This window comes from Diadema setosum, chromosome 11 (genome assembly GCF_964275005.1).
Source record: "Diadema setosum chromosome 11, eeDiaSeto1, whole genome shotgun sequence".
Lineage (NCBI taxonomy): Eukaryota > Metazoa > Echinodermata > Echinoidea > Diadematoida > Diadematidae > Diadema > Diadema setosum.
Genome location: NC_092695.1, coordinates 15,096,396 through 15,110,689, shown reverse-complemented (window position 1 = coordinate 15,110,689; position 14,294 = coordinate 15,096,396). Strand labels below are relative to the sequence as shown.

At 39.4% G+C, this 14,294-nt stretch overlaps 1 protein-coding gene across 1 annotated transcript; it reads left to right on the top strand.

The window, feature by feature from the left end:
* The first annotated feature begins 943 nt into the window (after positions 1–943).
* LOC140235302 (uncharacterized) lies at positions 944–14,038 on the top strand. Its single transcript, XM_072315330.1, has 10 exons — positions 944–1,082; positions 3,226–3,373; positions 4,316–4,454; positions 5,152–5,418; positions 6,139–6,276; positions 6,442–6,672; positions 7,263–7,418; positions 8,123–8,215; positions 9,562–9,721; positions 10,823–14,038. Exons 1-10 carry the CDS (start codon positions 1,052–1,054, stop codon positions 11,437–11,439), a joined length of 1,980 nt encoding a protein of 659 aa, XP_072171431.1. The 5' UTR covers positions 944–1,051; the 3' UTR covers positions 11,440–14,038.
* Positions 14,039–14,294: the final 256 nt, after the last annotated feature.

Sequence of the window (14,294 nt, the reverse complement as noted above, 5' to 3'; positions counted from 1 at the left end):
GCGTGACAAGCCTGGCTGCGATGTTCTGCAGCATCTGCATGCGGTGGATGTCGGTAGAAGGAAGGCCATACAACAAGCTGTTGCAGGAGTCTATCCGGCTGGTAACAAATGCATGAACCAGTGTGAGTGTAGCTTTATTTGTGAGGAAACCTCTGACTTGACTGATGCATCTGATTGCTGCCATAGCCGATTTGCAGACGGTTTTTACATGTTTCTTTCATACTGATGTGCTGATCAAAGACGACCCCCAAATTTCTAGCATGAGGCACAGGATTGATTTGGCCATCACCAACACAGACATTCAAAGGGTTGGGTTGAGAACAAAACTTTGATGTGAAATGGATCACTTCCGTTTTGGCATCATTCAGAGACAACATGTCTTAACTTGCTTTTCAGGGGTCTTATTATACAAGCTTGCTTTTCTAAGACCCCTCCACTTTACATCTATAATGCATCTACATGCATTGTCAATTTATATTCAAATATTCTGCAAATTGTTTTAAATCGCATATATTCAACAATGTATTCCTTGTTACATACTATTGTTTTTATGTAAATTTTTGTATTGTGGAAACTTTGAATAAACTTGAAACTTGAGTTTGCATTGAGTTTGCATTGAGTTCGCATTAGTTTGCGTCAGTTTGCATTACTGAGTAGTTTGCGTCAATTAGTAGGACCGCTCCAAAGAGATTTTTCTCCTCCCCACTGGGGAAAATCTCTTTGGACCGCTCGGAACCAATGAAACACGATGTAGGACTTGTTTACTTCCGTGATTACATCATGCGCCGGGTTTAGTAGGTTGTGATCACGTGTGTTAGCAATCAACTGCATAGCATTCATCGTTGTTGCCGTACGTGTGTAGTCTAGTGTGATGCCGGTGTTTTTTTTTGTGCGCATCATAACGGTGTGGAGTGAGCTTCATCGGATACAGAGAAAAGCACACACACGCTACGAGCGGACCGGGGAAAGACTGCTAAAGCTTGGAAAATGGTTGAATTCTCATCCCCCCTGCCAAGATTTCCGACCTAGATGGTGATAGAGGGAAGTCAACATGATCAGGGTCCTTCAAAACCTCCCGAATAGTAAGTTCCAACCATGTTCCACAACCCGGATGGTTGTCCGGTGAAGATGCTCTCACGCGATCACTGCACTGTTGACCTGTTAGGCTGTTGTCGTCTCTCTGTGTGTGTTTAATTGGCTTGAAAATCGATGAGGTGACTCGCGTTTGATATCGTAATTGTTACCTTCAAGACTTTGGACGCTTTTTCAGTTCCATGCCAAAAACAGATTTATAAAATGTAGACCTACTAGCCGTAGGGCCTGGAGCTCCCCAAGGACAAGGGGTGGTATTCTGAAAATCTTCTAAGTTTCTTCCTAAGTCAGAAACTTAGGAAGTGCCTAGGAAAGACAAAATTGGTATTCTGAAATTTCTTCCTAGGCCAGGCACTTCTTAATGCAAATTAGGCCATCCTTATCCCTGCCCAGGTCCATAAGCCAATACGAAATGCCGTATCATAAGGAACTAACCAATGACAATCGCATATTACTATGAGTATGACGTAGGGTCAAATACACGTGTGCGCGGCATGTCCCCTTTCTCACGCTCATTTCGCGCATCAACCTCTGATTCAAAGTACATGTGTGCGCAGTGACTGACAAGCGCGCCTATCACGATGCTTGCAGTTTGCTATTCTTAACAACGTAAAATTAGGACAGGGGTGGAGCTTTCCTAAATATTTTCGTAAAATTCTTTCCTGATTGCATTCTAGAATACCAACTTCTTCCTAAGTCAGAAATTTGCATACTCCTGCCCCTTTCCTAAGTTTCTTCCTAAGTCTAGGAAAAAACTTGGGAACAGACTTAGGAAGAAACTTAGGAAGATTTTCAGAATACCACTTGGGAAAAAATCCTGACTTAGGAAGAAATTTCTTCGTAGGAAGGATTTCAGAATACCACCCAAGGTCTATTAGTATATTATGCCATAATAATAAATTATATCCAGATTGCATAAACTGACCTCCCCTTGTTCCCTGGTCCTTTGGATACTTCTGTGTAGATCTACATCATTAAACTTTCAAGGCTCAGGATACGATCCATTAAATGGCCCTCTACAAGTCTTTGACTTTCTGGGCGTCTATTTACATGTATGGTTGGACCTACAAGTTCACAACGTACTACTCATTGACCGCCTAATGTTTATTTGCTTGATAAATTCACGTAAAAATTTGACCTACGTGACTGAAAAAGTCCAGCTCTATCAAATGCTGTTGTTCCCTTTTCAAATTGATGTTTCAGTGCAAAAATATCGCCGTCGAACTTGAGTGGCCTCTTTTCAGCTCCCCGCGGTGCTGCTCCTTATTGAGATCGACCGCTGTTTTTGCATTGACAATGCACACAAACCGAGTTGTATTGAACACCGTGTTGTACGAAGCTTTTTAGAAACTTCCATAGACATTACATTACGATTCGGTTAAATTATTCATTCGAAATTTTGTACCTTGATTCAAACCATTAATGAACAGTGAATTTTCGCGTTTTCCCACACATCCTCATCAACAGTCAAAGCCAATCCATTTTTATGTGCTCTGCGCGCAGTGAAGTGCGTACTAAGTGTTCTGTGCGCCAATACTACGCGGTCGGTTTCAATAAGGGCAGTCGATATGTAGTAGGGTTACCATACGTGTACTGTAGGTAATTTAGGTACGGCACCCACATCAAGGTTTGACCTCCCTTGCCAAGGTTTGACCATGCGCAAAAGCAGTCTCCGTGTAGCAAGCGGTTGAATTAAATTGTATGGTGTTGTGATTGAATTATTATGGGCGGCTTGCTTTAATTCATCATTTCCTCCTTGCACTCTTATGAAAGCATTATTTGAAAATTTAGAGCTATTGAAGTGCTCTAAAAGATTATCATTTCACTAATGCACATATGCTCTTTTCTTTTCTGTGTAGACAACTTTATAGAGTACAATCCAGGGGTTTACATGTAGGACCATCACACATTACATTTATGACTTAAAATTGACACTTTAAGTTTTGTTTTGTTTTGGTTTGGATTGTGTGTGTGTGTGTGTGTGTGTGTGTGTTTACAAAATATGGTACTGAGATTCTTATTTTATATGCCCGTGTGTAGATGGTTCAACTTCTCAACAATGTCAATATGAATTTTAAGGAAGGAGGAAGAAAAGGTATTCATTTTATCTGGCCCTGCCCTCTATCTCTGCAGAACTCTTTAAGACCTGCTACAAAGGTGGCTACCACTGGGCCAACCGTGGTACGGCCGTTGCAGAGGCCCAGCGCAGGAGATGTCAAGATGGTGTAGCTGTGACGGATGCTGTTGACAGGGTCTATGGTCTGCCTGTCCTGAGATCATGGTGAGAGTTTGTGATCAACAATGGCTATTATTTTCATGAAGGAGACTGATATAATTTCATTATTGTGTAATGAGGCCTGACTTGCTGCGACATTTAGTCCACCTACAGTGTAGGTGTGTCTAGTCTCTAGTTTCAATCACAGCAGGTTTTACACAGCTTTGGTATTCTATGACCAAACTTCAGTATAATCTGAAAATCACTTCAACCTGGCATTGAAAGGACAACAATTATGTCATAGAAGAACTTAAGTGTCCAATGTTATTATCAATGTGTCATTTTGATTTAATCACATTTTGCCTAGAGAATTTGACTCAGTAGTTTCCATAAATGAGACAGGTACTTTTTGGCATATTTGATGTCATTTTCAAATTCATGAAATTCTTTCATCAAGATGTTTTCATTGCAACTGAATTGATGTAGTCTGTTCAAGAGAATGATAAACCTACAATGCTAATACTCTGAAATTGTGGCCTATGAAAAGTTTAGAAGCATGGTATGTACTTCTTCCTGTTTGTTTTGTTTTGTTTTGTTTTTTGGTTTTTTGTTGTTGTTTTTTTTAGTGTAATAACTATAGTTCATATGCTCTAGGCTTACCACTGCAGCAGTGAGACACCTGTTTGATGTAATCAATTGACATGTTAATGATGTAATCACTAACATGTATACTGTATACATGCATTTCAAGTTCACTGGTTCATAAATTTTCTGTTATGTGTTGATGAAGTTAAACGTTTATCACTAGGAACATTCTCCATTTAATAGGATTTTACATAGCTGGTAATTGTCTTAACTTTGTAACTTATGTTACATACATGCATGTAGGAACTCTCTTTGAAAAGGTTGGTTATTCATGATTTTGTCTTGTATTTGTGTCAAGTGCTCACTCTCTTGTTGTGTCTATGACCTGTAATATATCACATTCTATCTTGCTGATTGTTGTAGGATTCACACCAGTAGCCGTGCAGACACAATTGGTAGCCACAAGCAAAGATCAGACGAAGAATGGAGGCGGAGTTTCAAGCAGAAGGTGGAATGGGAATCGTTCAAGAGATGCCATTCATACCATGAAGCTGTTGGATGGGTAGGCTGTGCTCTCAATTTGGGTTTTCATCTACAATATTGTATAAGCAGGAGAATGAGAATAACACTTCCACTTTGGCCCTCATGCATACACCCCTTGATCTCTAGACTACACTACCGTGTGTTACAAGTATTATTAATAGAACGATTTGCATTAGGTTTGAAAGAAGCTATGTCATTCTGCATGCTTCTATATCTGTTATGTAATTGTTGTGTTATTGAAATGACTTCACTTTTTTAAAGAATACATGTTTTTGAACTGGTGATGAACTGGTGATGCTTAATGAGTGGAAAAGTATTTTAATGACTTCTATTCTGTGTCATCATTGTTTAGTGGAAAACATGATAAAAAGCTGTAGATGGTCCTAATAGATATAACATGTCCATTAATTACACACTGATAAACTATTAGATGTAGTGTAGATGTCAAAGTTACAAAGGGAGTGTTCAGGAATAAGACCTGAAATTTAACATTGAATGCAATAACATGATGTTTTGCTGTCTCACAGTTACATTATCAGGAATCATACACTGTTGGTGAAGTTGAAGTGCATGTCATTGTTTGAACTCACAGCTGCCTACCAGGATGAAGATATTGGAGACATAGTCTATGAAAGATTTCATTGTGATGTGTAGTCGTGTGCTCGTCATATCGTTGACATGAATAGAAGGAATCAAAACTTCCCCATGTACTGCAGGGTTCCATTATAGTTCTTGGACTCCAGTTGGGCCGTCTGATAAATGCAGGAACGACAGGAGACCAACGCAAAAAGAGCGATGGCCTCCTAGGTTCTGTTGTCAAGGTGTTGCCATGTGCATCCCAGGCCCATCCTGTATCTACTACTCAGAGCATCCTCCCTAAGAAAAAGAGAGAGCTGCGAAGGCAGAGTTTTGAGAGCTGCAGCTCCTCATCCCAGGAGTCAGAGTCTAATGCCTCAAGTGAAAATGATGCCTGGGATGAAGAGGTAAGTGGTTGACTCCTCTTGAATTGCACTTCACAACTACAGATAAAGTTGTTATCATTTGGAAAACATTTTGCACAAAAATAGAGAGCAACAGCAGCATGGAATGAGAGGTCATATGACATATGATTAAGCTGACATAGTCAAATTACTCTAACAGTGCAGCTTTTCTTCATCACTCTAAGTGGCCTTGTAACGGCTCAGAACGTAAGACCGCAGACTATCAGTCCTGAGTTCCCTGGTTCAATTACCATGAGGGCAGCAGTTTGGATCTTAGGCAAGGTACTTTATTCTCTTTGCCTATTCCTGGGAGGCAACATAAAAGATACTGGGCAGATGGTTGTGTGCATTCCTAGCTTCCCTAGTGTCCATATGCAGTAAATCATAATTCATTTCTACTGAATGGAACAGCAGCAATCCAAAGCATTCTTTAAGACAACTTCAAAATGTACATCATGCAAATTGGCACATACTTCATGTGACGTTGAAGCTGATAAGAAGGTGGGACGAAGTAGTAAGCAGTAACGTTATTGAATGACCATTGTCATGAATTAAAAATAATGCATTTTTAAAAGACAATGTACAGGTGGATTTCATAAAGAGAAAGTATATTGCGGTATTATTCAGTGCAGTTGGTGAAACTTGTGCCTGCAAGAAAAATGGCCACTGAGTTAAATCATATTTGTAAGAGTAATCTATGTATGTATCTTATTTTTAATGCAGCTGTCATCAGATGGAGTGGCATTCTTGAGACCCTCCCCTTCTTCTTTTCTTTCTTCTATTCCATACCATCCTTCTTCCACCCCATTCAACCACACTATCCTCAAAACTAAACATTCTTCAGTCAATCCATCTAACACTGTAACATCCTCTTCTTCCTCTTCCTCTTCGTCTTCCTCTTCCTCTTCACACACATCCTCCCCCTCCTCCTCTTCCTCCACCACCACCTCCTCCACCACTTGCTCTACTGCGTGCTCAACCACCTCCTCCGCCTCCTCCTCCTCATTTTCCTCCTCTTCTTCTTCTGTTGATTCACCCTCTTCTGCTGAGTCTCTCACCCCAACCTTTGATCGAGTCACACAGGAGTGCTGGGGTCAGGTCACTAACATGATTGGAATTCACCTGTTGTCCCAAGGGGATGAGGATGAAGCGGTGCAACATTTCCAAGCATCAAGCTCAGCAGGATATGCCAAAGGCCAGTACAACTTGGGCATATGTTATGACCAGGGAAAAGGAGTGCCCCAGGATTACAAGCTGGTAGGTTCTTAACCCAACCAATTGTAGCTCTGATGTCCCACATCCAGTTGTATATCTCTCATGGTATAATAGAATTCCTGTCCCTCTGTGTACCCATGCACCTAGTTGTAACTTGCCAAGCCATTTCACTGGCATTTGGTCAAATCAGTAAATGTGACCAGTGCTCAGTATTATAAGACTAGTCTTTCACTAATAGTTATGCTTTCATACAGTCCTACATGCGCCCAAGGTGATGAGATGAAGTGTAGAAAAACCATTGGATCCTATCCATTGACAATCAAATTGAAGATAACTGTGTGTCTGAATAGACACAGCGGTGTGCCAAAAATCATTGTCACCAAGGAGGAAGGAGTGAAGATGCCTACAAATATAAAAATTTCAATATAACTGGCTCATAGCGCAAGTGGAAATGAGTTTTATGTTGATAAAGTAGGGATTAGAAAATGTATAATAATCAAACTGCCAAATTTACTTACTGTTACTTGATTATAATCTTGACAAAGATTAACCATGTGTGAGCATTGCCCTGTGATTATTCATTCAACTCGAGGTTTTTAAAGTGAATTACCCCACTCCATGTCTTCTCTCAGGCTGCAGACCAGTTTCGCCATGCCGCCCATCAGGGCCACCCCCATGCACAGTACAAGCTGGGCGTGTACCACCTGTATGGGCAGGGTGGTGTAGAGCAGTCGGAACGACGGGCTATCACTCTCATGATGAAGGCAGCTAGTGCTGATGTCACCCAAGTAAATGGCCAGTAATCTTATGTGATATATATGGTTAATGGTGTGACTGGCATTTTATGGCAAGAATATGTAACTGCATTCAATTGTCAATATGCCCATCAGATTAGCAAATGGTCTTTCCATTTCCAGCACTTCAGTTCATCAGAATTGTTAAATTTTTGGATATATTCAGTCAGTGTGAGATTAATGACAAACATTGCTAACAATTTTTTTATCTGACATGCACCTCATTAGCAAGCATTGTACAGGTTCTGAAAATCAAAGGATTGATTGTCATTGAAAATGAGGACATACATGGTTCGTATGTTACAGCTTGTGCTGTTGTAGTGTGACTTAGATCACATGAATTTAGACCTTCAGTACCAAATTGACCAAGAAATGACAACCATAAGATATAAACTCAAAGTGTCATTGGCACCTTGAAATTCTTTCTACATAACCTAGACATTGTTCATGTTCATGATTTCAGTGAAATTATGTGTTATCTTTAAGGAGTTTTGTGGAAAATAGACATTTGTTTATAAAAGATGAATACTTTCTTTGATGCATTAAAATGTTTGTATTGAGCTTTAGCAGTTGATACACAGTTTGATGTTGAATGTGCCATTCACAGGAGTTGATGAAGAGGCTTTAATGGCAACACTATGCACAACTTCTTTTGGACAACAAAATTTATACATGTTCTTGATTCTATACTATTTCAGGCCCAGTCCTACCTTGGTGTCTACTTCATGACCAGAGAGGTTCCTGACTCAAAGAAAGCAGTTCCTATCCTGAAGAAAGCAGCTGCAAAAGAGGTGTGTTTTACATTTCATGACATTCAGTGAATCCACAAGTCTGTTATTTAGGACCCTTTGTTTCCTTGTTGTGAATATGGTAAAAAAAACAAAGTAATAAACAACTCCTACAACAATAACTTTTCTTATCAATATTCTCAAAAGTGGTGTTACAGAATGTTTGATTTAGAGTGCAATCCCACACCACATTCTATTTGACTTAGTCACGTGGGCAGAATTGTAGAAGTTTCATCAACATTGCAAAAGACAATTGCTTAAAGATAATATAAAGTTTTGGTATTACCTCAAAAGTTTCCCTGAATTTCCTTGTCTTAGTTTGTGTTTCAGGTTAAAGTACCTTTCATATAACTAACACTGTGAGACTTACTCGCCCCAATGTGCTCTCATGTCTTAGTAATCATGCAATAATGGTTTCGTACCAGAGCCGCCGCCGTACGGCGGCGGCGAGGTAGTACACGTATTGTGCGAATATCACTGCGACCAGCAGCATGCAGCCCCATACGCATACTGTGTAGCTAACTGCGACCAGCAGCCACATACGCATAGCTAAATGGGGCTTCGCATTGTAGCTTACAGGATCATGACAGATTTAGTATCGCGGGTAAATATCAACTTAAAATCCAAAAATTTCTTCAATTTAAAGACTTACCAGTTAAGTTGAAGTATTGAAAACAGGCTTTGGACAACGTTTGGTTTTGCCAATAGTCCCTTTCTGTTCGAATTGATGACTGAATGTGACTCGGTCGAGAGGACCTTGGGAGAGCTACACTGAATTGACGGCCAGCGCATGCGCACACAAACATCTTATCCGTTCATGGATTTGAAATTTGTTCGCATGTGATGTGTGCGTGTGCGCTGGCCGTAGTAATCAGTGTATGTAGCTCTCCCAAGGTCCTCTCGACAGAGTCACATTCAGTCATCAATTCGAACAGAAAGGGACTATTGGCAGAACCAAACGTTGCCCGAAGCCTGTTTTCAAGACTTCAACTTAATTGGTAAGTCTTCAAATTGAAGAATTTTGTGGATTTTAAGTTGATATTTGCCCGCGATACTAAATCTGTCATGATCCTGGATGCTACAATGCGAAACCCCATTACGCTATGCGTATGGGGCTGCTGGTCGCTATGCGTATGGGGCTGCTGGTCGCAGTTAATTGCATGATTACTAAGAAATGAGAGCACTTTGGGGCGAGTAAGTATCACAGTGTTAGTTATATGATAGATACTTTAACCTGAAACACGGAAATTCAGGGAAACTTTTGAGGTACCAAAACTTTTTATTATCTTTAAAACTTGTTATATACCCTGAACAACTACCACCTTCTTGTTTCTTCTCTTGCCTTGTAGGAACCAGAAGCACTGTATCACTTGGCTGTGTGCTACGAGTTTGGTTGGGGAGTGGTCCACAATGAGGCCAAAGCTGCCAGCCTCTATCATTCAGCAAGTAAACATGACCATGCCCCTGCTCTGTATGCCCTTGGGATGTTTTACGAGGAGGGACTTGGAGGTTAGTGCAAAAAAGCAGTTTCATGCACCAAATTAGTGAACTCATGAATGAAAGACATAGAGCCCAAGTCCTTCAAAATGGGACCAAATGACTCTTCACGAAATAATGGCAGATGGATTCAGTTCATTCAGTGTACCTATGGTGTACACAGTATGCTTGCTATTTGATGGTGTGATGGTAGAATTATAAATGTGATGTAAGTGTGCTGTATAAGTGAAAATTTATGTGTGAGGAATTTTTTTTTTTTTTTTTTGCACTTGGGCGGGTAAGGCAAATTTTGCTTATGTTTCATTTGGAATCAAAATATAAAATAGTAATATATAACAAGCAAAAAAAAGAATGCAGGCTTTCATTTTTATGCTAGTTTCATGTCCTACAAAATATGTGAAAAATTTACACACCATGAAAGTTTTTACTTTTAAAGTATGTTTTATGTTTGAATGTGTGAGATGGTTTAGTCTTGAATGTAGTGAAGATATTCAATAATGCCATATTCATTTGTAAGGTCATTTATAGTGCATGAATTACATGATGGTATTTAAACAAAAGGTGGCAATGAATTCCCTTTGCTGTTATAAAGCTCCTGTGGGTTCAATCCTTGTGAACTTTTTTTTTTTTAATCATTAGATAGTATCAGTCAATACATATGCATCCCAAGGTCCAATGTAAGTGAAGTTGGTGTCAACTAGCATGGCACTGGAACTTGCTTATGTTTTATATAATGATGCATTTTTCTGTGTAGTGTGCTGTTAATTTGTATCTAAGTTTTGGTATATTTCTATATTTGTGTGTGTGTGGACCTCCCCCCCCCCCCCCCCAAAAAAAAAAAAAAAAAAAAGAAAGAAAAAAAAAGAAAAAAGAAAAGAAATATGAAATAAATGAATTAATAAATAATAATTTACCATTATGAGCCATCACATCTAACGAAGGAAATAAATCTGTGGACTTAAGAACTGAGTGTGTAAAGTTCAGGGGATTTTTTTTTTCCAAGTTTATACCCTTCTTTGACAACAGACTTTACCTCTGTTTTCATCATTCGAGTGTGAATGTTTCTCAAAATTTTAACTGCTGCCTTACTTTTATGTTTTCATCCTTGTACAGGATTACCTGTAGATGAATGTGAAGCACGAGTGCTGTACTCCAAAGCAAGTTCTCTTGGGTTTGAGAAAGCATCACAAAGACTTCTAGAGATAGACCTTGCAAAAACCAACAAGAAGGCACCTCCACTCCTCCAGCTAAACTCAAGTCAAAATTTTGACTCTATGATCTCAGATTCTTCCAAGAGTTCCTTCTCCAGCATCACTTCTTCAGGCTTCATATCGCATCCAGAGGCTGTTCACATGTCACACAGTGCCCCTGAACTTATACCAAGAAGAGATGCAACCAAGACCCCCATGAGCAGTGATGGTGGTGGAGATGGTTCTCATATTCTCCACAGTCTATCCTACCTTACGCTTGTGTTTCCTGAAGTACAGAAGGGATGGTCTGTTAGCAACTTTAAAGATTTATTGGGAGAGAGGGGCAGCTTCAGCATTGAGGGTCGTCCAGGCCAGGGCATGATCAGTGAGGGTCACATGATAAACCAGGGTGATAGGAGGGTGAGATTCCAGGTGGGTGGGGTGGAGGAGGATGAGTTTGCCCCCGACTGGTGCGAGCCGATTGACTCCATGGTGCATACAACATCAGTACCCTTCAGACAGGCTGCTGTTGTCATATAATTGGGCTGATGGGTGTTGACAATATTGTCAGCAAACAATCCTTAATTGTTAGTAGTGTATTATGTTGTCATATGGCATTTAAATTTCCTGTCATGGAAGTAAATTCTTTTATTGGGTGTTTGTGGGTGTCAAGAATCAAAAAATCAAAATCCTGGACCAGGACATGCTATGAATTAATTTTTCATAAAATGCCACTTTTTATTACTTTATTAAGCCCTGGCAAGTTATATAAAAATTAGAATACAGCTTCCTCGTATGATAGATGGAACCATTGAAATTGATAAACCATCAGCATAATGTATACGTTGTCCAAACTTGAATGTAAGGTATACCATTTTACAACATGAAACAGGTCACACAGTGAATAACTTTGAGAATCCAAGATGAGAGTTAACTACTCATTACTAGTCTTTATGCTGGACTGGAAGTCACTTACCCATCGAAGATTCATTTATCAGATGAGTGAAATAGGCATCCTCGTATGTGATCTCCACAACTTACAAACTGTTTTGCATGACTATTGGGAGACACAAGAATTGATTATCTGGAGACCAAACTCCTTAGACACTAACTGGTGCATATGGCATCTAGCATGTGAATACAGTCTGTAGTGGCTGTACCTGCCTAGGACTTATGTATTTTAACTCCTTTGCAACATGCCAAGATAGGAGCTCAAATAAACTTTAACCTGTTGAAGACTAGCCCTGAGTATAATGGGGCTGGTGTCTTTGGGCAATGCATGTTATAGCAAAATCAGTTTGTCCTCGACAGGTTAAGGTGTAAACTGTGATGTGAATTCCTCATTAAGGTAAAAAAAATTGTATGTAATGGCATGATGTTTTGCGCACAAAATCGAAAGATTTTCTGGTGATTTGTGGGCCTTTCCAATGTACAATTTTCCCTGACAACACTAAAGAATAAATCTGAAACATTACTTTGGGTATTGGATAAGTTTTTCACCTTGCCCTCCACTCTCAGTCACTCTCAGAGTGTTGTTTGAGTGCATGCCTTGGGTTCCATGAGTAGGCTTGCAAAGTGAGATAACCCCCTTCCTTAGAAAAAAAAAGAATATGCAGACTTATTTTCAGCAGACCCTCATAGGTACACAAGCAATGCAAATATATTTTCCTACAGTAAACAACCACAACATTTAGGTCCTACCTTCAAAACAGACCCATTGTAAAAAGTGAAATGAGACATTGATAATTTGGCAACGTACTGCATCATTTCCCACAAATCTGTGTGAAGACGAGCTTTTACCTCCCTACAGAAAGTAGGGCAATGCATACACAAATGCCTGTATATGCAAAATGAAAATTTGATAAAAGCATAAAATTAGAAAGGTATTTGTTGTGTTTCTTTGGAGAAAAAAAAATCAAATTAAAAAAGTACTCTGGCAATGGCGTGTGTGTTTATGCCAAGGTCTTTTGTTTATGTTGTTGGTTATCGCACAAAATATAGTTAATGGCAGGCATGAAGTTATGTCCATGTATTTTGCATTTTTTTTTTTAATGCAGGGAGTTAGCTGTACTACACTTTTGGGCAAGTCTTGGCAAAATAAAGCTGCTCTGTATGCAAGATTTGTTTGTTAATTCAGCATATACTTGTATCCTCAAAATAGTTAAATGTCATTAAATGTTTTTGCAAGCATCTCCTTTCATTTCAATGGAAGCCAATAAATGTTTCTGTACGGATTCTCATTAAGTGCATTTGTTTCCCTCCCACTCCTCCGTTTTTGTTTTTTGCTTTAATAGTTTGATAAAAGAAAATGCCATTTTTACTTCTTTTATGTGACTAATCGATTGTCAAACAGTATTCAAAATCAAGAGCATGTCCAACCTATTGTGAAAGTACTTCCCATTTTTAAAAATGTAGTTGTCAAAGCACTGTAAATATTTGTGTTTGTCCTGTTGCATCATGATTGTAGAGGCTCAAAGTTGATGCTATGCATCTGTGTGAATAACAGACTATGTAAAGGCAAGTAAACAGTCATTCATTTACCACCAGTCATTTCACTTCCTCACCCAAAATTTTTCAGACCAAGCTTGTTCAGGGTTTGCTGTGCTTGTAATGTACATTTGTATTCTGTACATGTATGTCAATGACTGGTTTTGTTTCAGCCGATACCTGTAGCTTTACAGGTTTGTTGCATTGCCATTGTCATTGGCATTCCTGTATTGAGTTCTGTGCTCGTTGTCATAATGCTATTGATACGAGACAAGATGGAAACTCCTTTGTAGATATTCTATGCACCAGTGCAGAATGCTGAGTGTCACTCTCTGAGTCACTCAGTCATCTTGATAATGCATGTAGTGGTATGATGCTGATATTTTTACCAAACACTTTTGTCATCTTGGGAAGGATGAAATAATTGCGACAATGAAGACAATAGATGTGGTACGATGCTAGCTGGGTAGGAGGAGCTTTGTCACATATGTTGCCAAGTACATACCCAGTGGCGTATTTTGGGAAAACGGCGCCCGGGGCAAGCACGAAAATTGCGCCCCTAATTTCTGAAAAAGTGTTCAACCCCAACCCCATCCTGGTAGGGACTTTAAACAAAGTCCACATGATGCTTTTTCAAGCACTTAAAAGGGATCTTTTGAGGGTGATTTAAATGTAATGAATTTTGATAGATTTTGGCGAGCGAGTGCAGCGAGCGAGCCGAAAATTTTTGTATTTCAGCTTACAAAACATGGAATTCTTGTCATTTCATGCTTATTAAATCTCACAATTATAGTGACGACCTTATAGATAACGATTTATACCAACAAACTGAGGACTTGAAAAAATACTCTAAATTAGTACGAGCGAGTGAGCCGAAATTTGTATATTATTTCTGCGTCATCATTACG

Bases quoted from the DNA above. Each gene is read 5' to 3' on its own strand.
- LOC140235302 (XM_072315330.1), top strand. From the start codon at position 1,052: ATGATCAGGGTCCTTCAAAACCTCCCGAATA. The intron at 5,419-6,138 runs GTAAGTGGTTGA...TTTTTAATGCAG, and splicing joins ATGATGCCTGGGATGAAGAG to CTGTCATCAGATGGAGTGGC. The intron at 7,419-8,122 runs GTAAATGGCCAG...ATACTATTTCAG, and splicing joins CTAGTGCTGATGTCACCCAA to GCCCAGTCCTACCTTGGTGT.